The sequence below is a fragment of the Vicia villosa genome, linkage group LG1 (assembly GCF_029867415.1).
Source record: "Vicia villosa cultivar HV-30 ecotype Madison, WI linkage group LG1, Vvil1.0, whole genome shotgun sequence".
NCBI lineage: Eukaryota > Viridiplantae > Streptophyta > Magnoliopsida > Fabales > Fabaceae > Vicia > Vicia villosa.
In genome coordinates this window covers 40,948,047-40,972,496 of record NC_081180.1, presented here as the reverse complement: position 1 = coordinate 40,972,496, position 24,450 = coordinate 40,948,047, and the positions used below count along the sequence as shown (strand labels likewise).

The 24,450-nt window shown below is 35.8% G+C and overlaps 1 protein-coding gene across 1 annotated transcript; it reads right to left on the bottom strand.

The window, feature by feature from the left end:
* Nucleotides 1-14,599: 14,599 nt before the first annotated feature.
* Nucleotides 14,600-16,571, bottom strand: LOC131635191 (geranylgeranyl diphosphate reductase, chloroplastic). The gene is made up of 2 exons (XM_058905793.1): nt 15,788-16,571; nt 14,600-15,552 (listed from the first exon to the last, which is right to left on the bottom strand). Exons 1-2 carry the CDS (start codon nt 16,472-16,474, stop codon nt 14,851-14,853), a joined length of 1,389 nt encoding a protein of 462 aa, XP_058761776.1. The 5' UTR covers nt 16,475-16,571; the 3' UTR covers nt 14,600-14,850.
* Nucleotides 16,572-24,450: the final 7,879 nt, after the last annotated feature.

The following is a 24,450-nucleotide window of genomic DNA, read 5'->3' as shown; positions in this document are numbered from 1 at the left end:
TTACAAGATTCGTAAAAAATATTATCAATATGTTGCAACGTCCCTAACTACCCGTTTATAACGATATGTAATGTTAAATTTATGTTTACAACTATCTATGTAATAAATGTTTTAATTTAATGTCAAGTTGTTGTAATTTTTAGATCTTGCTCATACTATCTTTGATTCTGTTTTGAAGTATCAGCCCCATTTTCGGATATACATTTCCAAAATTTACCAAATACACATTCGGAGATGCAACTTCGAACTAAAATTAAGTATAATATGGGTGACTCACTCGATTGCGTTCATTTTTGTGGGAAATGGGTGCGTCCGGAGATGCATCTCCGAACTCTAGGGACATTTTTAGGTTAGCTGATATATTAAAAAAACATGTTGGTATCAGTACAAAGTGGTATTGATTAGAGCCGACAAGATGGTTAGCTGATATGAGATAGCCCGTTAAGTCTGATAAGAGGAATGTTCATCCCACGCAATGGGGTGCATTTCACACCTCTGAAAACTCAAAAATATCTTTATTGATGCCTGAAGATACATCTTCTGACGCACTAAAAATTACAACAACCTTCATAATTCAGCCACACACCCCATTTTACCAACATATGGTACGGAGAAGCATCTCTGTGAATTTTCTAGGATAGATTCGGAGATGTATCTTCGTAAAATCCCATGAATTCATTTTAAGCTATTGGAAGCATGTTTATTGCACATAACAGGAAATATTTTGGAGATACATCTCCGAAAACCCCCCTTAATATTGTCTAGGCAGCATCATTGTACTAACTTTGTCATTTTCTAGGCCAACTTATATTTTAGGCCATAAATTAGAAAATGAAGGATAGAAAAACACTTAGAAAGGGGGGGTTTGAATAAGTGTAGTCTAAAAACTTGAACGATAAAAACAATATGCACAGTTATTTTTATCCTGGTTCGTTGTTAACTAAACTACTCCAGTCCACCCCCACGGAGTGATTTACCTCACCTGAGGATTTAATCCACTAATCGCAACAGATTACAATGGTTTTCCACTTAGTCCGCGACTAAGTCTTCTAGAGTATCCTGATCACAACCTGATCACTCCAGGAACAAATGCTTAGACACAAGCTAAGACTTTCTTAGAGTATCCTGACCACCACGTGATCACTCTAAATACAACTGCTTAGACACAAGCTAAGACTTCCTAGAGTATTCTGATCAACACTTGATCACTCTAGTTACTTACAAATTAATGTAATCAATTAAGAGTATTACAAATGCTTCTGAAAAGCTATAATCACAACAGTGATATTTCTCTTAACGTTTAAGCTTAATCTCACTAATATATTACAACAGCAATGTAGTGAGCTTTGATGAAGATGAAGTTTCTGAGCTTTGAGTTTGAACAGCGTTTCAGCAAGTTTTTCAGAATTGGTTCTTTCAAAATCGTCAACCTTGCTTCTCATCAGAACTTCATATATATAGGCGTTTGAGAAGATGACCGTTGGGAGCATTTAATGCTTTGCGTGTTCCGTACAGCTTTGCATTTAATGTTTCACGCTTTTGTCAACTACCTCGAGCCTTGTTCACGCTGTGTCTACTGACGTTGCCTTTAATAGCTTCCAACGTTCCTTTTGTCAGTCAGCGTAGCCTGCCACTTGTACTTTCTTCTGATATGATGTTTGTGAATAAAATATTTGAATATCATCAGAGTCAAACAGCTTGGTGCATAGCATCTTCTTGTCTTCTGACCTTGAAGTGCTTCTGAGCGTGATACCATGAGAACTTCAGTGCTTCTGCTTCTGATCTCAAGTTCTTCTGATGCTTCCATAGACCCATGTTCTGATTCTGCCTTGACCATCTTCTGATGTCTTGCCAGACCATGTTCTGATGTTGCATGCTGAACCTTCTGAAACAAAGCTTCTGAGCGCTGATTTGTGCATACTCTTTATATATATTTCCTGAAATGGAAATTGCAATGTATTAGAGTACCACATTATCTCACACAAAATTCATATCCTTGTTATCATCAAAACTAAGAATATTGATCAGAACAAATCTTGTTCTAACAATCTCCCCCTTTTTGATGATGACAAAAACATATATAAATGATATGAATCTGCGATCAGAAAGAGCAGACGGCTAAAGACAAATTACACAGCTATAGCATAAGCATGTGAATATGTCTCCCCCTGAGATTAACAATCTCCCCCTGAGATGAATAATCTCCCCCTGAAATAAATACTCGAAGAACTTTAATAATAAAAGACTTCCCTGATTATTTCGGTAGAGACGATCACATAAGCTTCTGTCTTCTGATAATTCATAGCTTCTGACTTCTGCTTCCATTGGACAGCTTCAGAACTTGAATTTCTTTAGATCCCTAGAACACTCACAGCTTCTGATTCCTGCTTCCATTTAGGACAGCTTCAGAACTTGAATTTCTTTGATCTTCAGAACTTTCACAGCTTCTGATTCCTGCTTCCATTTAGGACAGCTTCAGAACTTGAATTTCTTTGATCTTCAGAACATTCACAGCTTCTGATTCATGCTTCCATTTAGGACAGCTTCAGAACTTGAGTTTTCTGGATCTTTAGAACATTCACAGCTTCTGATTTCTGCTTCCCTCGGATAGCTTCAGAGCTTTGAATTTCTTCTTACATCACTTCATGCTAGATTGTATCAGAACATTGTTGAATGTACCAGAGCATCATCAGAGCATCTCTACATCCTGAAATGTTACAGAACAAAACTAAACGACAAAAGTCAGCATGAATGAGTTAGAACATAAAATGTGTATCAGAACACAAAATATGTATCAGAGCCATATAAGCCATATAGAATATATCAGATCCAATAGACAATGTATCAGAGCAAATAGACAATGATTTGGATCATATTCTATTATCAGAATTTCTGATCATTCTTCCTTCTTGCTTCTGATTCTGAAGCTTCCTAGCACTCAGCTTGCTTCAAGAATCCAAGAGCTATTTCTGATCATTCTTCCTTCTTGCTTCTGATTCTGAAGCTTCCTAGCACTCAGCTTGCTTCAAGAATCCAAGAGCTTGATCCATTTTGTTGCTTCTTATGTTGATCTTGAATCTTTGATTCCTGCAACAACACAACTTAAAAACATAGAACTTTGCAAGTTCTGTTAGTAAATGTGGAGCCTTTTTACTCGGTAACTGATAATATTAATCAGATCATTTATCATACATTTTCTCCCCCTTTTTGTCATAACATCAAAAAGCATAAAAGATTCAGAGGTAAAGCAAGAGACAAAAGGAAAGAAACATAAATAACTTTTCATTGATTTCAACAAGAAGGATTACAAAAAAGGAATGCAGGAAAACAGATGCAACAAGGAAAGAAAACTACAAAGACCAAAGGACTAAGACCCTAGCCTACGCAAAATCCGCGCCAGAACATCATGAATCCCGTCAGTGCTTGTAGCTTGCCTTGCCATGAAAGAGCGAAACTCAGCATTGGCTGCTTCTTGCGCGTCCAAACGAGAAGCCAGCATAGCTTGATTCTGATGAAGAGCTTCCAAGGTCTCCATCAGAGCTGAGGTTTCACCAGAAGAAGAGGCACCAGAATTTCTGCCAAAAGGGACAGCAATCTCAGCAGGGCGATCTTCTGGAAGGTCTTCAGCTTGTGTATCTTCCATCTCCACATCTGAGTCTGACTCAAAAGTAGCCTCAGCATATTCTGGTTCAGGCAGCTCAGAAGTTCCAACTTCCAACGCTTGAAGAATAGCTGCTAGGTTTGTTGGAGGAGTAAGACCAGCAACTTCAGCAGGATAAACCACTACTGGAAAGACCATGTGAGGTGCTTTTTCAGAAGGGTTCATTCTGAACCAGTTAAACAGCCACTGAAAATCTCCAGTCAGCACAGGATACCATGGTCTCCATACCACGATGTCTCTGCAGGGATTTTCTTCTTCCAACTCGTCTGCAGGTATCCTCTCTTCAAGAACTCTTCTGTTCCTGATGAGATGGTGATAGCTGCTTTCACCAACTTCCAACCGAAGACCACGAACACCAGGTGCTTCAGACATGATCCTTCTCTGAATGTCTGTAGCCCTAACCAGAAAATCCTGACGAAAGTTATCCCAAAGGTTGCATGTAGCATACTCATCCAGATGGTTAAGGTGAGCAGCACCCAGAATCTCCAACCAGCTATTTACATCAGAATGTAAAAGCTCCAGAAATGATTGAGTGGTAGGGGTTGGAGGGTTGACAGTGAACCTGGAATCGGGAAAAACAACACTGTAGGGGTTAGGTGTTCTGGTGGGAAAAGGGTGTGAGAGAGATGAAGAAATATCTGGGGGATGGGTTGAAGGAGGGGAGATATCAGATGGTGAAGAAGGTGGTTCCGAAAGGATGAATGAGGAGGAAGAGGTGGTGGAAAAATGTGAAGAGGGTGGTGATTCAGGGATACTATCAAGGGGTTTATACAGACGTCTAGAATAGTTACCAGACATCATGGCTTCAAAGGGATTCACCTTGAAAGGGTCATAGTAGATTTTAACTCTTTTTGGTTTGATTTCTGGTTCATCAGTTGCCTTTCTCTTTTGTTTTCGATCAGTTTCTTGATTTCCAGAGCTTGACGATGGATTCATGATGAAGTTGCAGATATTGAAAACTGCTAGGGTTTATGATATGAATGCAAAGAGAGAGAACGAAAAAGAAACTGAATGCAAAGTGAGAGAAATATAAGAGGGAAAAGAAACGTTTGAAGAGTATAAAAAGAAAACTGAAAAAGAGTAAATGATGGATAGCATTTAATGTTACGTGACGTGAGGAGAGATAATAATGACAAAAGACGAGATTTGCACAGTTACCTAAGTAGACGTCTCCTCAACTGCACGCACGCTTGTCCAGAAATAGTGAACACATGTTTACCATCTGGATAGCCAGTTACAGCTGTTTTGCTTTTAAAGAGATTCTGAATCAACTTAGACAATGAAACGTTAGTAATAACTGAATCACAATTTCTAATTGATTTCAATCAGAACTTCTTATAAAAAAAATCAGTTTCATTTCAGAAGATACTCATACATAAGATCTTCTCATCTTCTCATTCTGGGCATAAATCCATACTGATATTCTTCAGAATGAACTTAAACCTATATTCAGCAAGGGGTTTTGTAAAGATATCAGCCCATTGATGGTCTGTATCCACAAAGTTTAAAGATATAACACCCTTCTGAACATAGTCCCTTATGAAATGATGTTTAATCTCAATATGTTTAGATTTTGAATGCAAAATAGGATTCTTAGATAAACATATAGCAGAAGTATTATCACAGAAAATAGGAATGTTACTCTCATATATCTGATAATCTTCCAGCTGACTTCTCATCCAGAGCATTTGTGTGCTACAACCAGCAGCAGCAACATATTCTGCTTCTGTTATTGAGAGGGCAATAGTAGCTTGCTTCTTGTTGTACCATGAGATCAGATGACTTCCAAGAAATTGACAACTTCCAGAAGTGCTCTTTCTTTCTATTCTATCTCCAGCATAGTCAGCATCAAAGAGTCCTACTAAGTTGTAGTCTTTAGATCTTCTGTAAACTAAACCAACATTAGTAGTACCTTTCAGATACCTTAGAATTCTTTTAACCGCTGTTAAATGAGATTCTCTTGGATCTGATTGGAATCGAGCACACAAACAAACACTAAAGAGAATGTCAGGTCTAGAAGCAGTGAGATATAGAAGAGATCCAATCATACCTCTGTACAACTTCTGATCTACCTTCTTACTTACCTCATCCTTACCCAGTACACATGTTGGATGCATAGGAGTTTTGGCTTCTTTGCTTTCAGAAAGATTAAACTTCTTCAGAAGTTCTTTCACATACTTCGTTTGATGAACATAGGTTCCATCGGAAGTTTGGTTGATTTGAATCCCAAGGAAATACTTGAGTTCTCCCATCATGCTCATTTCAAATTCAGCCTGCATAGACTCAGCAAACTCCTTTCCAAGTGTAGCATTAGATGTTCCAAAGATAATATCATCAACATATATTTGACAAATTAAAATATCCTTTTTAAATGTTTTACAAAAGAGAGTAGTGTCCACTTTTCCTCTAGTGAAATCATTTTCCAGAAGGAAAGAACTTAAACGTTCATACCAAGCTCTGGGAGCTTGTTTCAATCCATATAATGATTTCTTTAATTTGAAAACATGATTTGGAGACATGGAGTCTTCAAAACCAGGAGGTTGGTGAACATAAACTTCTTCATCTATATAACCATTTAAGAAGGCACTCTTGACATCCATCTGATAAAGAGTGATGTTGTGTTGAGTGGCAAAAGAAATTAATAGACGAATAGATTCTAACCTGGCCACTGGTGCAAAGGTTTCTGTATAATCAATCCCTTCTTGCTGACTATAACCCTGAGCAACCAGTCTGGCTTTGTTTCTTACCACTTCACCTTTCTCACTCAGCTTGTTTCTGAAAACCCACTTAGTACCGGTGATGTTAAATCCTTCTGGTCTAGGAACCAAGTCCCATACATCATTCCTTGTAAACTGATTTAGTTCTTCTTGCATGGCAATTATCCAGTCTGGATCTTCTAGAGCTTGATCAACAGAAGTTGGCTCGATCAAAGAAACAATACCTAATTGACATTCTGCATTGTTCTTAAGGAATGCCCTTGTTCTGATGGGATCATCTTTCTTTCCAAGGATCACATCTTCTGAATGAGCTGAAGCAAGTCTAGGTGATCTTCTGATTGTTGGTTCTTCAGAAATCCTGAGATTCTCTAAAGATGCAGCAACTTGATCTTCTGCTCCATTACTTCTGAGACTGCCAGCTTCTGCAGCTTTGCTTCTTGGTTCTACTGCTTCTGATATATCAATATCAAAATCTGCAAAATTCTCAAACTGCTTTGGTTTTTCAAGACCAAGCTTATCATCAAACCTGATATTGATTGATTCTTCTACAATCAATGTTTCAGTATTGTATACTCTGTAGCCTTTAGAGCGTTCAGAATATCCAAGAAGGAAACACTTTTGTGCTTTAGAATCAAACTTACCAAGATGATCTTTAGTATTCAGAATAAAACATACACATCCAAAAGGATGGAAATATGAAATGTTGGGCTTTCTGTTCTTCCACAATTCATAAGGAGTCTTATTTAGAATAGGTCTGATAGAGATTCTATTCTGAATATAGCATGCAGTGTTAATTGCTTCTGCCCAGAAATGCTTAGCCATATTGGTTTTATTGATCATGGTTCTGGCCATTTCTTGTAGAGTCCTATTCTTTCGCTCTACAACTCCATTTTGCTGTGGAGTTCTGGGGCAAGAGAAATCATGGGCAATACCATTTTCTTTGAAGAACTCCTCAAAGAATCTGTTCTCAAATTCGCCACCATGATCACTTCTGACCTTTATGATTTTACACTCTTTCTCAGATTGAATCTGAGTGCAGAATTCAAAGAACATTGAATGAGACTCATCCTTGTGTTTCAAGAACTTTACCCACGTCCAGCGGCTATAATCATCAACGATGACTAATCCATATTTCTTCCCTCTGACAGATGCTGTTTTGACTGGGCCAAACAGATCAATGTGTAAGAGTTCTAACGGCCTTGAGGAAGAAACAACATTCTTAGACTTGAATGCAGGTCTGGAGAACTTGCCCTTCTGACATGCTTCACAAAGAGCATCTGATTTGAATTTCAGATTGGGGAGTCCTCTGACCAGATTTAGTTTGTTAATCTGAGAAATCTTTCTCAAACTAGCATGTCCTAATCTTCTGTGCCAGACCCATTGCTCTTCAGAAACAGACATAAGACAAGTCACCTTCTGATTCTTAAGATCCTGAAGATCTGTCTTATAAATGTTGTTCTTTCTCTTGCCTGTAAATAGGATTGAGCCATCCTTCTGACTTACAGCCTTGCAAGACTTTTGATTAAAGATTATGTCATAACCATTGTCACTCAATTGTCTTATGGACAATAAGTTATGAGCTAATCCATCTACTAGAAGAACATTAGAAATAGAAGGAGAGTTACCAGACTTTATAGTTCTTGAGCCAATAATTTTGCCCTTCTGATCTCCTCCGAATTTCACTTCTCCAGCAGATTTAAGCACCAGGTCTTGGAACATAGACCTTCTTCCTGTCATGTGTCGCGAGCATCCAGAGTCCAGGTACCATGACATGTTGTGCATTTCCTTCTTTGCAGCCAAGGATATCTGCAATAGGAATAATTTTTTCCTTAGGTACCCACATCCTCTTGGGTCCTTTCTTGTTAGTCCTCCTCAAGTTCTGATTGAACTTGGGTTTAGCAAAATATTTAACAGGAGGAACAGTATGATACTTCTTATTCTTAGTTCCATGATATTTCTTAGGTTGTGTCACATGCTTCTTGGGGTGTGTTATGTGAAAACTTTGTGCATGTGATGTGTGCTTAATATCATGGGAGTGGCCAAATTTAAATTGGTTATACAGAGGCTTGTATGATATTTTCATATCATCCACAGATTCAAGCTTGTATGGGATTTCACCCTCATAACCAATGCCAACTCTCTTGTTCCCAGACACAGCATATATCATAGAAGCTAGCTGACTTCTGCCAATACTTCTAGATAAGAACTTCCTGAAACTTAAATCATATTCTTTCAGAATATGATTCAGACTGGGAGTGGATTTTTCTGAATCAGAAGGAGATCCAACATTATTGGATAATTTTAAAACTTTTTTTTTTAATTCAGAATTTTCCAACTCAAGCTTCTTAGTTTCAAATTCAAATTGCTTTTTCAGCTTTTTGTATTTGATACTAAGATGAGCTTTTAATTCAAGAAGCTCTGTTAGACTGGAAACTAACTCTTCTCTAGATAGTTCAGAAAATACCTCTTCAGAATCTGATTCTGATGTAGATTCTGATCCATCATCTTCTGTCGCCATACGCGCAAAGTTTGCCTGCTCCCCTTCAGAGTCTGATCCTGATTCTGATTCAGAATCATCCCATGTTGCCATAAGACCTTTCTTCTTATGAAACTTCTTCTTGGGATTCTCCTTCTGAAGTTTCAGACACTCATTCTTGTAATGTCCAGGCTCCTTGCACTCATAGCAGACAGCCTTCTTCTTGTCAGATCTTCTGTCACCAGAAGATTCTCCTCGTTCAAATTTCTTTGAACTTCTGAAGCCTCTGAACTTCCTTTGCTTGCTCTTCCAGAGTTGGTTTACCCTTCTGGAGATCATGGACAGTTCATCTTCTTCTTCAGATTCTGATTCTTCAGGATCTTCTTCTCTAGCCTGAAAAGCGTTAGTGCATTTTTTAACATTAGATTTTAAAGCAATAGACTTACCTTTCTTCTGAGGTTCATTAGCGTCAAGTTCAATCTCATGACTCCTCAGGGCACTGATCAGCTCTTCCAACGAAACTTCATTCAGATTCTTCGTAATCTTGAATGCAGTCACCATTGGGCCCCATCTTCTGGGCAAACTTCTGATGATCTTCTTTACATGATCAGCCTTGGTGTAGCCTTTGTCGAGAACTCTCAATCCAGCAGTCAGAGTTTGAAATCTTGAAAACATCTTTTCAATGTCTTAATCATCCTCCATCTTGAAGGCTTCATATTTCTGGATTAGAGCAAGACCTTTTGTCTCCTTGACTTGAGCATTTCCTTCATGAGTCATCTTCAAGGACTCATATATGTCATGGGCCGTTTCCCTGTTAGATATCTTCTCATACTCAGCATGAGAGATAGCATTCAGCAAAACAGTCCTGCATTTGTGATGATTCTTGAAATCTTTCTTTTGATCATCATTCATTTCGCTTCTCGTGAGCCTTACACCAGTAGCTTTAACAGGATGTTTGTAACCATCCAACAGAAGATCCCATAGATCAGCATCTAGACCAAGAAAGTAACTTTCCAGTTTATCTTTCCAGTATTCAAAGTTTTCACCATCAAATACTGGAGGTCTAGTATAACCATTGTTACCATTGTATTGCTCAGCAGAGCCAGATGTAGATGCAGCTGGATTTGTTGGAACTTCACCAGCCATCTTTTACTGAAGCGTTTTTCTCTTCCTGAATCTTTTCTAAACACAGTTAAGTGCTTGCACCTTAGAACCGGCGCTCTGATGCCAATTGAAGGATAGAAAAACACTTAGAAAGGGGGGGTTTGAATAAGTGTAATCTAAAAACTTGAACGATAAAAACAATATGCACAGTTATTTTTATCCTGGTTCGTTGTTAACTAAACTACTCCAGTCCACCCCCACGGAGTGATTTACCTCACCTGAGGATTTAATCCACTAATCGCAACAGATTACAATGGTTTTCCACTTAGTCCGCGACTAAGTCTTCTAGAGTATCCTGATCACAACCTGATCACTCCAGGAACAAATGCTTAGACACAAGCTAAGACTTTCTTAGAGTATCCTGACCACCACGTGATCACTCTAAATACAACTGCTTAGACACAAGCTAAGACTTCCTAGAGTATTCTGATCAACACTTGATCACTCTAGTTACTTACAAATTAATGTAATCAATTAAGAGTATTACAAATGCTTCTGAAAAGCTATAATCACAACAGTGATATTTCTCTTAACGTTTAAGCTTAATCTCACTAATATATTACAACAGCAATGTAGTGAGCTTTGATGAAGATGAAGTTTCTGAGCTTTGAGTTTGAACAGCGTTTCAGCAAGTTTTTCAGAATTGGTTCTTTCAAAATCGTCAACCTTGCTTCTCATCAGAACTTCATATATATAGGCGTTTGAGAAGATGACCGTTGGGAGCATTTAATGCTTTGCGTGTTCCGTACAGCTTTGCATTTAATGTTTCACGCTTTTGTCAACTACCTCGAGCCTTGTTCACGCTGTGTCTACTGACGTTGCCTTTAATAGCTTCCAACGTTCCTTTTGTCAGTCAGCGTAGCCTGCCACTTGTACTTTCTTCTGATCTGATGTTTGTGAATAAAATATTTGAATATCATCAGAGTCAAACAGCTTGGTGCATAGCATCTTCTTGTCTTCTGACCTTGAAGTGCTTCTGAGCGTGATACCATGAGAACTTCAGTGCTTCTGCTTCTGATCTCAAGTTCTTCTGATGCTTCCATAGACCCATGTTCTGATTCTGCCTTGACCATCTTCTGATGTCTTGCCAGACCATGTTCTGATGTTGCATGCTGAACCTTCTGAGACAAATCTTCTGAGCGCTGATTTGTGCATACTCTTTATATATATTTCCTGAAATGGAAATTGCAATGTATTAGAGTACCACATTATCTCACACAAAATTCATATCCTTGTTATCATCAAAACTAAGAATATTGATCAGAACAAATCTTGTTCTAACAGAAAATACATACATTAATTGATTCAAACATACTACACATACATAAAAAAGGTGTACATTAATTAAAGTAAATTCAAAATGTACCGACTATACATAACTTGTTCCGAAAATACAAAAAATAATACAATTAAACATAAATTATTGTGTATGACTAACCCCATGGTTTTGTTGCCTGTACTGCAAGGCATTTTGTCCCTCAACAATAATGTCTTCTACGAGGGTCAGTTGGGGGATGGTTTCCTCAAAAAGTCGCGTCGTTATGTTTAATCTCACCATATACACAATATGTGCCGACATACGCTCCTTACTTCCTAGGTGTGGTCTTCCAGGAGTGTCTGGTGTCATGATAGGATGTGACACTCTATAAAACCATGTGATGCAGTCGTCTGCATAAGTCCATTGTATAGGAGCTGGCACCCTGCGATAGTCCTCTGGTACTAAATGACTCTCGAGATCATCAAGTATGGATCAAGATCTTTGTGGCGGGTGGTGGGAGGAATTGACTTTGATGGGTGTCTCAGAATAACCTTTAAATACCCAAACTGGCACATCACTCGCTCTAGCAGATATGCATACATTAGACCTGACCCATAACCCAACCATCCGGAATATAACAAATGATGTCCAGCTGACACGTATGCTGGTGACCATAGTATGAGTAGAAGGCAGTGTCATCTGCTATAGTGCGATCAAGATACACCAGGAAGGGATACATCTCCTAATTCTTTCTGTATGAGACAAAGGCAGCAACACATGGCCAATCCTCGGTGTAGTTAGGCATAGGTTCTCACCCGGAAACGCGAGGAAAATGAGAGATAAATCATCCTTGAAAAATAGTTCAGATAAAATATTAGTAACAAGTGTAACAAAAGAGTTATGAAAATACTAGTAACAGTAAATTACTGTAAGCAGCATGCAGCTTCCTGTCAACTGCTTTGTCTTCAAAAGACAATCTCCGCTTAGCTTCGAGAAAAAGTAGATCAAATAGGCGCCCCTTAGTTGTACTTGTGAATCGCCATTAAGTCGATGAAATATTTAAGGTAGACCACATCACTGTAGGTTACAAATTTGTCCACCCACATTGACGTGTCAACCAAGAATAAAAGGTAACACTTCAATGTGCACTATATGTGGTACTTGACCTACATATCATCACCTTCGGCATTCACAACCTTTTGCAGCTAGTCTTTATAAAATTCTTCCGAGATTTTAAATCTAGCATGATAACCTCTAATGTCAGCTACCTCATTTGCGGCCTCAAGTGAGTCAGCGCCCAAATAGGTAACCATCATCTCCCTGACTTCCTCTTGATTGAGCCTTATATGGTCCAATAATTTTTTCTAATGGGAAAATGTATGAGGCAAGAGACATCATTTAGGATAATGGTCATATCGCCAAAAAGAAGGTGGAAAGATGACGTCTCTGAATGTTATCTCTTTGTAAATGTCGCTTGCTTGCCATAGTTTATGGTGAACCATTGTAACCCTTTAGTGAAAGGGTATGGTTCAAACTATTATTCAAATTATAATTAATAAGGTGAACTGTTGTAACCATTTAGTGAAAAGGTAGACCCTCTCTCCAATTTCTCTAAATATGTTTATGACACATGAAAAAAGTCATCATGTTATTACATATTTACCCATCAAAATTTGAGAGAAAAGAAAAGGTGCATATCATTCTTAACCAGCATTGAAGATGTCTTAAGACTATACAACACACATTAACAATCAACAGTTTCTAGAGGTAAATTCTAAACCATCTTATTTAATATTAACAATTTCTTAATTCATACAACTATCATCATAGTTTATTATTCATGATATATAAAGTAGGTTTAATGTTATATGATAAGTTTCTAACAATTTCATCGTGTATGTTTAGTTCTGCAGTATATGATTTAGTCCTTTTTAATGAGTCGAATGAGGATTTAAATGAGAGGTTGGAATTTTGAGACGAGCTTTAGAAACACATGATTTTTGCCTAAGCAAAAGTAAGACAGAGTATATAAATTTAAGTTCAATAAAAGAAGAAACGTTTCTAACCTAAAGGTGAAAGTTGGAAACCATATTATCCCTCAATTCACACAGTTTAAATTTCTTGGATCCGTAATATAAAATGATGGATAAATAAAAGGTGATGTAAGCCATCAAATTCAAGTTGGATGGCTGAAATGGAGAAAGGCATCAAATATTTTATGTGATGCAAGGGTACAACTCAAGCTGGAGAGAAAGTTTCATTGAACTGCACTAAGGCATGCAATTTTTTACGGGACAAAATATTGAGCGGTTAAAAATCAACACGAGAATAAAGTAAGTGTAGTAGAGATGAGGATGTTGCGAGGATGTGTGGTAAGACTCAATAGGATACAAATTAGAAATGAAATTATTAGAGAGTGTCGGGGTAGTGCCTATAGTAGAGAAGATGGTGAAAATAGATTTAGGTGGTTTGGACATGTAGAGAGAAGACTTGTAGATTCTGTAGTAAGGAGAGTAGACCAGATGGAGAGAAGACAAACAATTTCAAGAAGAGGAAGACCGAGAAAAACTATAGCAGAAGTTATTAAAAAAGATCTAAAGATTCATGATTTGGATAGAAGCATAGTCCTTAGTAGAACATTATGGAAAAAGTTGATACATGTAGTCGGCCTCACATAGTATGATAAGACTTAGTTATTGTTGTTGTATGCATAGCTCTGCATTAAAAAATTAATTTTGAATTAGTTAATTTTGTAAAATTGATTATGATTAAAGGTTAATTGAATATAAATTGATTTATGTTTAGATAATTTAATGCAAAATTGAATTGAATAATAAATTTTAATATAAAAATTGTGTTTAAACTTAAAATTTGTAAATTCTAACTTTAAATAGAATCAATTCAAAAAAGAGTAATTCAAAAGGCAAAATCAATTTAAAAAAAAAAAACTAAACACCTAAAATTCATTTTAAATTCTATTCTTAATCTCTAAAATTGCTTTTGGTTCTTACAAAAACTAATCTCTAAAATTGCTTTTGGTTCTTAAAAAACTAATCTAAAATATAGATTAAAATCACTATTAACACTTCTCATACACTTATATTATCTACCAAAGAAGTTTTCCCTTCTACGGTGAGATCCGAGCTAAATCCTTATAACTTGACCAATTTATGTTGGCATATTTCAATGATCTTCCTCTCTCTCAACTTATATATAACTAATAGAAGTTATAACTAATTGAAGTTAGTTAATATACGTATATAACAATATCTAAAATATAAAATCGATTAGGAATAATTAAGCCACTAACTAAAAGAATCATGTACAGCATAAACCAAATCTCTTAAATTCCAACTAATATTACCACATACAAAGGTGTAATAGCTCTAACCTTTTACAACTGCTTTCAATTTTCAATCAACCTCTGCTATGCTCCAATCACCATTCTATATTGGGATTGCTTGAAAATAATCCGTTTGCTTACACAGATAGATAATGAACACTTATAAGACATCAATCATGTTTACTACAAAAGCAAAAATGAAAGATAAATTTATCCATATATGTATATAACTCAGACATTGAGTTTGTCCATCTCCCTCCTTAGAGCATTAGCCCTAACCAAGCTTCCAATGGTGTTGATAGCCAACTTAATATCATCCAATGGATTCCCAGGTACAACAGTCTTGTACAAATAGCTATCAAATGTCATCTTCTGCACATACTCATCCGCGCACATTTCCACAAACGCTTCTCTAGCGGGATTGGACCGGTAAAACACCTTCTGAAGAATATCCAAAACTTTGTAAGTAGGCCAATAAGTCTTGTCCCATTTCTCCAAATACTTTCTCAAATCACCTTCTTCAACCATCCTCTTCCCGTTCGCTGAACCCTTCACGATTTCCTCGGCACACATCCTTCCACTTTTAGCTGCAAAATAGATTCCTTCTCCCGAACATTTGGTCACGTAGCCAGCAGCATCGCCCACGAGCGCGACCCTTCCCGACAATCTACGTGGCCTTGGATGTTCTGGAATAGGATGAGCCTCCACTCGGATGATCTTCCCACCTAAGATCTTGTCCTCGGCTCTTTTCCTGGTTGCCAGTTGGAACTTCTTGATGTCTCCCTTGTGTGTCACAGTGCCAGTGCCAACAGCAACGTGGTCACATTTTGGAAATACCCAGCCATAGAAATCGGGAGAAACATCATCGCCAACATACATCTCCGCAAGATCCTCGTAATAAGCCATTTTATTGTCCGGAATTTTTATCCTCTCCTGAAAAAATTAACCATGCCATCAAAATGAAACATGCTAATGCTAAGTGTTTCCTTTCAAAAATAGTACCCACAATACATAAAACATCACAATAATATATGTCTAACTAGACTTTAATATGGTATCAGAGACTATCCATTGATAGAGGTCAAACTCTAATTTTGAAGATATATGCAACAATACATAAAAAGAAACCTATGAACTGACAATGAGCATAAAGTCTTGAAGAACATACCTGAAATGCAATGGCATATTCATAATCACCAGCATCAATAGACTTAGCAACTCTAGAATTAGCTCCATCAGCACCAATAACAGCATCAACTTCCAAGGTACATTTCTCCCCAACCCCACCACTTTTCCCATCATAGGAAGAATAATGAAGAACATAAGGCGCATTCTTCTCTTTAGGAATATCCATTTTCAAAAACAACCCGTTTATGATATTCGCTCCATTATCCTTAGCCCGGTTCCTAAGATAATCATCAAGCACTTCACGGCGTACCATACCAATATACTCATGAGGCTTAAGCGTCCGACCAATGTCGACCGCGACATTCGACGGAGAAATCATCTTCATCTTTGTGACACGGCGGTCTATGATGTCTAACGGTAGGTCAAACTCCCCTACCATGCAAAGAGGGATGGCTCCACCGCATGGTTTGCAGTTGTCCATTTTGCGTTCTATGAGGAAGGTCTCAACGCCACCTTTTGCTAGAGTTTCTGCGGCTGCACCACCTGCTGGGCCACCGCCAATGACGGCGACACGGAGGTTACGACCATCGAGTTTTGGGCTGGTTATTCCTGCAACGACAGTGAATTTTCGACGGTGGGTGGTGAGTTTAGGACGGTAGGAGAAATGGGTGGTTTCTGGTGAGGATTGGCGGAGTCCGAGGAAGGATTTGAGGGCGATGGAGGTCATAGTGGTTGAATGGAAGAGTAACGAAATGTGAGACTGTGAGAGAGTAAGAAATGAAGTTTTTCTTTATTGGAATGGTGGATATGGTTGGTGATTTGAGGGGGTTTATAACCGTTGGATGGATGGGATTGAGGATGGAGATTTCATGTGGATAGATTTTAGGATCATGGAGTATGTATGGTCCTTTGTTTGTCTGTCTGTACTTGGAATCGTGGCTTTGTTTGTGTTTTGAGTGGTTCATGTGTTGCCACGTTGTGGTGTTTAAAATGGTGCATTTTTAAGTCATCTTTTCATGCATTCAATTCGATGTTATAGTAATTTTGATGAGTGACATCAGCTTCATAAATTCACAACAACAGAAGGAGCTTCATAAATTCATGTCATGAAGTGCTGTCGTACCGAACCATGTTACCTTAAACATGGTTGTGTAGCGGTTTGGATAGATGTGGAATAAAAATACATCTAAAATCAGCATCATGATAACTTGGAACATGTAAGAATGTGACTTAACCCGGAAAGAGAAGTGTGCATCATGATGTAGAGATTTAAATAGTAGTATGTGTTAGCATCTGATTTTAGATTCAAGTATATTCGACACGAGTGAAGATGTGAGGTAGAAATATAGGTTAAACATAAGTAGTTGAAGTATATTTTCGACATCAAAGTTACAATCGATAGGAAACAAGTTGATTATCGACTGAGCCAGTTAGAAGACTTGAAGATGTTTTTGGACAGAAGAAGTTAGGAGATTTAAGGCCAATTGTCGACATTGGTAACAATTTACAATAGTTCAAGAACTGGAATTGGATCCTCTCCAATTTTTTCTCTCATGCTTTCTCTCCTGTGCAATTTTAAATGGTTGGATTAATCCAACACTTAAAACACATTAAGAAAAAAAGACATCATTTAAAGAAGAGAGAGAAAAAGTATTAGTTTTATTTTTGTTCCTATGCTATATAACTTAAAACAAAATACCATAAAAAAATCAAACATTTCTTATATAATTTGTTTCACGTAAGTTATTTTTTTTTATTTTAATATTGTTTTTATTAAATTAATACTTTTATATATTTTTTATTTGTTTATAATTAAAATAATTCCATACTATTTAATTAACTAGTAAATTTTTATAATTTAAAAGTTGAGAATAATCAAAATAATAATTAATGTATCATAAACTTCATAAGACAAATGTATATAATTAAAAAAATAGTTAAATTTAAAATTTTATAATATTATCAACATAAACAATAATTATAATTTACTATAAATCAATTATAATTTACCATACATCATTGTTTAATTTTTTTTAATTATATCGCTAAAGATGGACTTAAAACGTACAATTTGTATATATGTGAAAAAAAAACTATTTTTCACTAATTTAATTAATTAAATCTATGTTTTTGTGGATATAATTATAATGTACAGAATACAGTTTGGTGGATAAATAATAAAATTAATATTTCTTTTCACATTGTCAACATGAAAATTAAAAAATAAAACTTATTATATATCACATTTTAAATTTTTAACGTTCTTTTATTTGAAAGAGTCAATAATTAAAAAAAAACTACTGAACCAAAGAATTCATCCATTGAAAAATATTGTTTGTTATAATAAATTAGATAATTTACTATTATATATTTTATAAATAAAAATAAGAATAGTTATAGTATATTTATTGTTAAAACATTTGATTAATAAAAAAAAGAGAAAAGGGGATGCACTGACAGTGTAAAGATTTTTTACACGTCAGTGCACTACCTTTTAACTCTAAAAGAAAATAAAAATTGATAATCGTTATTTTGTTTTAAGTTATATAGGATATTAACAAAATAAAAGAAAATTAAAAGTAATAATTTTCTCTCTCTTCTTTAAATGGTGTCTTTTTCTTTTATGTGTTTTAACTGTTGGATTAATCTAACCATTTAAAATTGCACATGAGAGAAGGCATGAGAGAAAAAATTGGAGAGGATCCAATTCCTTCAAGAACTGAAGACACATGGAAGCAAATCAGAAAACAAAATGACACATAATTGTGTACGTGTGAAATGCTGGAGAGTTGACCATTGTCGATGATTATAGATGTACATAGTATATAAACAGACCTCGTCTATCAGACGGAGATTCACATTTTTCATTGTTTTCTCTATAGAATTCAAACATCCAAGTTATTCTGATACTAAATTTTTGAGAAATGTATGAGTTTGTACCCACTTTTAACTTAGGCATTTTATTCAATTACTTTTATCATTTTCTTTCATTTACTCTATCTTTCAAGCAAAATATGCATTTCTCTTCTTGATATTTGTATCCATTTATTCCACGTCCAAACACTACATTTTCAAGCATGAATACATTTTCTCAAACTCTTTGCGCAAATTTTCCTTAAGATTTTTTCGAGTTTAACCCTTAAGTGAATGAAAACTTGTGATTTTATTTACTAAAAACATTAGTAAACAATATGCTTCAAGTTTAACCATAAAATCATAATCTTGATTACTTTTATGAATGCATGGATCATTTGAATAGCCTATTATCAAGTAATATATCTTAAATATCTTGGATCATCCCAATATGTATATGTATGGTAGAGTACTTAATATAAGAGGAACTGATGAGGTTAATATTGTGGGATAAGTCTATGTAGCAAGCTAGGTCATTTAAGATTATATTTTTGACTAGCGAGAGACCTTGATAGATTTGATAGAGCATGTTATGAAGCTAGATAAGCCATATTGCTAGGCACACGAAGAATAAAGAATGAATCTATCAAAGCCAACATGAATAAGTGTTACATCGCAATTCTCATCAATATTAATAATAGTGCGAGAAAATTATGGGAGTTCCATTTGATGGGACTAGGAGTGAGCAGTCAAGGTATTTGCATGTTGAGGTCTCGTATCTCCCGACCCACTAGATCCCTCTGACAAAAAGGTTATTATGATCGACAATAGTTCCATTTTAAAGCCATGTCAAGGGTACAAAGTCAAGGTTATGATATTACGATGATGAAACAAATAGAAAGAGCTTGAGACGCAATATTTCCCAAATATTTTACCAGATAACTTGAAATATCTAGTGTGTAGTAAAAGATTTGCCAAAAGTTTTAAAAATCCAGTATACTGGATATTTTTCCCACCCCTTACAGATCTGGTAGTGTTAGTTTTTTGCGGTTGTGACTGTGTCGATACTTTTTGTAGGATTGTGATTATAATGATTTAAAACTTCTATAAATATACCACTATGTTGTTAACAAAAGCATCTTGCAATGTCTGAATATTTTGTATTTCTCATTAGTGTACCTAAATGGCATGAGTCCTCCTATTTATTCTACGCTCACAGAGAACACCCCTCTTGATGTTCCAAAATCCAAATTGGATAGTCTTTTGCGATACCCGGACAACATGAAGCTAGTTAAGATCGAGTATCACTCACCATAGGTTGATAATGAAGGGAATATTAAGCTCAGTAAGTTTGATTTAAAGACAGAAGAAAACTTAAGAGTTATGTGGAATACATTTCACCGATACAAAACAAGGGGTCCAATCGAGGTGGATGTGACTATTGCGAGATCTACTGATGATATTGTGAGGATGTTGGAATGTCTTTAATCATCTAGAAATGTTTAAGTTATGATCGTATCATTTTCATGTTAAGTTACGTTCATGTTAAGTTATGTTTGTCTCGCAATAATGTAATGTTAATTTTCATTTAATGTAATGTTAACATAAATTGTCAACAATAAACAAATAATTCAGTACAAACCCAAAATAATGTCAGCGATAATAAATGATAAACAACAAAAAATCTACATTTGTTCACCACTGACAATGTGTGTTATTTGCAATAACCCGACATAGACCTCACCATTTAGGTTTGTCAAACCCATGAGGTCATCAGAGAGAAGTGTTATTCTCTACAACCACTAATGGTCAGCCATACTAGGTGGAGGTGGTGGCATGTCATATGAACATCCTCCATCATATGATGATACATCATCATCTGGTTGATGGACATCCAAACATTGTTTAGGAAAAGACACATCCACTACATTTTCTCTAATAGCAATGACTCTCATAATGTTAGACCTAAACCATCTATCAATACCCTATAATAATGCAACAAGAATTGTTCTAGGAATACCCTGAACATAGCAAAAATTTCACATACACCTCTCAGGTAAATATGTAGCCACATAACTCTCCCATCATAGATAACCAGAAAAAAGAACAGTGGCATCAAACTCACAATGCATTTTATGGTCTATAAAGGGTGTACATATGACATCGACGACGGTCAGAGCACCAATCATCCACCTGCACTTTAGAAGACTGGATAAATTGAAGGTGAGAAAAATACACAAGAAGGGGGTTTGAATTATGTATGGTGGAATATTTTGCTTATTTTAAGAACCTTACAAATTGATTGTTAAGATCAAAACTTCTTTGAACAACAGCTTTTGAATCTGATCAAGTTCATATTCTAAGAGTAGATAACAATTGAAAGATAAATTGCATAAGTAATAAGTAAAAGCACACATAGAAATTAACTTGGTTCCTTTCCAACCGAGAGTAGTCCAGTCCTTTTGTCCCATAAGAGATTTTCACTATAATCAAACTCGATTACAATCTGCTTAGACACACCAGTCCAAGACTTCCTTGCTCAATCAAACTTGAAAGAGACTTCCTTCTCTAAACACACCAGTTCAGGACTTCCTTGCTCAAGCAACCTAGCTCAAGACTTCCTTGCCCAAACACACCAGTTCAGGACTTCCTTGCTCAAGCAAGCTAGCTCGAGACTTCCTTGCCTAAACACACCGGTTCAGAACTTCCTTGCTCAAGCAACCTAGCTTGAGACTTCCTTGCTCAAACACTATGTCTAAGACTTTACGAATTCTAAACAAAATGTTAGGATTTATAACAAGATGTACTTGATATACAGTCAGAGGTACAAAGAATACAACACAAACAAAGACCTTGTCACTTTATATTTCTAAGATATACGAGTGTAAGAAATCTCAAGTATATGTGCAATACAACAACTATGTACGAAAGCTTGGTGATCAAATCAGTTCTAGTTCTTTGTTGTAATATCTTGTTGTTGTATATATGTGTGTTCTTGTTCCTTTGAATCTTCAGCTCCCTATATAGAGGTAACTAAATAGTCATTGGAAGATAACTTGCACAAGTGTCTTTGTTGAGAAGTGGTTTCCAAGAGAAGGTCGTTGGAAGTTTGTACTAATAAGATCTTCATCCTTTGAACAAAGTCGTGTCAAGCACAACGACCACAAGGATGTTGGGGCAGACTAAAAAAAGTCATTTTAAAATGCCTTGATTCTTGCACTAGGAATTATGGTAGACTTTCTTCATAATATGGCTTTTGACAAGATGGAGCTGCTTTTCATATAGTACGGACCAGAGGCGCAGTACTATGTGTCCAAGTCATCAGAAGTTGAGGTTCCAAGTGTTGACCAGATCTTGATCAATCCGAGTCTAGGTCATATCTGCTTCTCTTCATAAGTTGTTCAACTGGGTTAGAACCAAGATAATTACTAGCTTAATGAACCTGCACACTTAAACAAATGTTAGTATACCCAATTGTTCTTTAAGTACTTTGTTATCATCAAAACCCAATGAGTATGAACAGATTTTGTTCTAACATAAATGAGGATGCTTGGAACTATATCTGATGGGCGATGGGGAGCCATCAGTGATAGGACCATGATCATACCACAAATGGAAGAGAAATGCTCGTATATCTAACACTACACAATAAACATAAATTACATATACAAAATGTCTTTGATAAATAAGAACGAAATAAATAAAATGTCAAAGCAACACAACCTCATGCCTAATCGAGGGCCCAAAGTCAACAAATAGGGATATGTATTTGGAATCTATGTATACACAAGACTTATTCTCTAAGATAATACATTCTATAAGATGTAACATGTATAGCCTAGCGACAACATCATACATGGAATGCTCTACCAATGAGTGATACATATCCTAGAGCCATGAGAGACAGAAATCTGCACTCATGTTAGCCCTGAACTCCCCCAATGCCATCCACTTGTAACACCTAGGTATACCTCATCAACCATACATGCAATCTTTTGGTTCATCAGTGGAGGGGTGATGAATTTACTAGCAAGGAGGAGATGGAAGAGGTTGGAGACATAATCATGAATAATCGTCATCTCACCAAATGGAAGTTGAAAGAAAGATGTCCCATTATGCCTTCCCTCAACAAAATCTGACAATAAGGGAGCATCAACAATGGTGACTAAACAGTTCACCAACGACAGTAGGCTAGGATCAATGAAAATCGCCATGACCTGATCAGGCATCTATAATTTAAAGAATTTCTTCAACTTCGACTCATGAGTGGGGATTTTCAATCGGCGTGGTTCTGTAACAAATAAAGCATAAATAATTAGTTACATTCAACTAACCACTAATAAATAAAAATAACTTCCATTAAAATATTTTTACATCTATGTGCTATAATCTAAATGCCATATGACCAATATACCAAGTGAGAAAGATACGCTCAGAAGGCCTTCCAGGGAACTCTCCATCCGTGTCATCCTGAACAGACACCTTTGTATTTGCCTGAATTAGCACCTCCATATCAGCTAAAATACGAATCTTCTTATCAGTCTGAGAAAGAACCTACGTATCATTCTGAATTGTCTCCTCTACCTCAACATAATCAACAATGAGAACATCTACCGTAGCATCATAATCTTTGGCCACTCCACATCCACCTCCTATGTGATGGAGAATACGCGGTCCGTGAGACTACTCAATCCTCCTACAGTGAGAACCGGTGAGGACTATTCTTCTTGTCCTAATTTGCATATGACTATCTATGTTATCTTCGCCGCCTCCACCAAAGCTCTCTGCAACTACTCTCTTGCTCAATCTAGGAATGATCTTGTCGTCTCTTCCTCTTTTCCTCACTACAAACAATAGACCCAAAAAATAAAAAATAAAGTTGACCTACCAAATTATAAAAAAAAATCTGGTCACATCCCTGCATCTACTGGAAATTTTAAATTTTCGGTATGCAAGTAGGTGTACCGAGATTTAGTAAATATCTGATATGAATATATGCATTTTTACTAGATATTTCAAAATTGTCAATAAAAACACATAACATTCATACAAATTTTTTTGAAAAATTCGGTAAAAATACAAACAAAATATGACATTATACCCGATTTTTCTAAATTGTTAGTATAAAACCATAACTTTGGTACCGACAATTTAAAAAATTCGATAAAAATGTACATTTTTCTCTAAATATCCAATATTATATCAAAAAATTCAGTATAAATATATAAATTAAATGAAAAATGACACTTACTTATAAATATCAGATATGAACAACAAATCTTCGATAAAAAAACTATATATTTTTTTTGTAAAATTCTAAAAAAATATGATTTTGAATGTGTAAAGTTGATTGTTTTTTAACTTCAAGAGTATTATGGTAAAATGAAAGGTTATGGAGGTGTTAGGTACAAGTTAAGGGGTGTCAAATAGATTTATCGTGTTTTTGACAAGTATTAAGAAATTAAAAATTCCATCTAGTTTTATGGGCAATAAATAAAAAAAGTGAAGACCATTATCTTTTAAACATTTATTTCTTTATTCTCTTTTTTTCCCTTAAATAAATGGCTAATCAAAATAAATTTAAGTTAAAATAAAACGATTATATTTTGTTAGTGAATCAAATCTGAATGGTATAAACAAGTTTCAAAATCAAATCAAATAACAAATAAATCGATTTGATACTAAAATTTAACCGAACCAACAAAAAAAAATTAAAAACAAGTTTAAATATTTTATCAAAAAATTTGAAAAAGTATAGCAAAATTCGGAAAAATTTTAACAATTTATTGCGAATTGGAATTTCGGTATATCAAATCAATAATTTTAATTCAGCTTGAGTATAGATAAATC

Bases quoted from the DNA above. Each gene is read 5' to 3' on its own strand.
- LOC131635191 (XM_058905793.1), bottom strand. From the start codon at position 16,474: ATGACCTCCATCGCCCTCAAATCCTTCCTCGGACTCCGCCAATCCTCA. The intron at 15,553-15,787 runs GTATGTTCTTCA...TAATTTTTTCAG, and splicing joins AATATGCCATTGCATTTCAG to GAGAGGATAAAAATTCCGGA.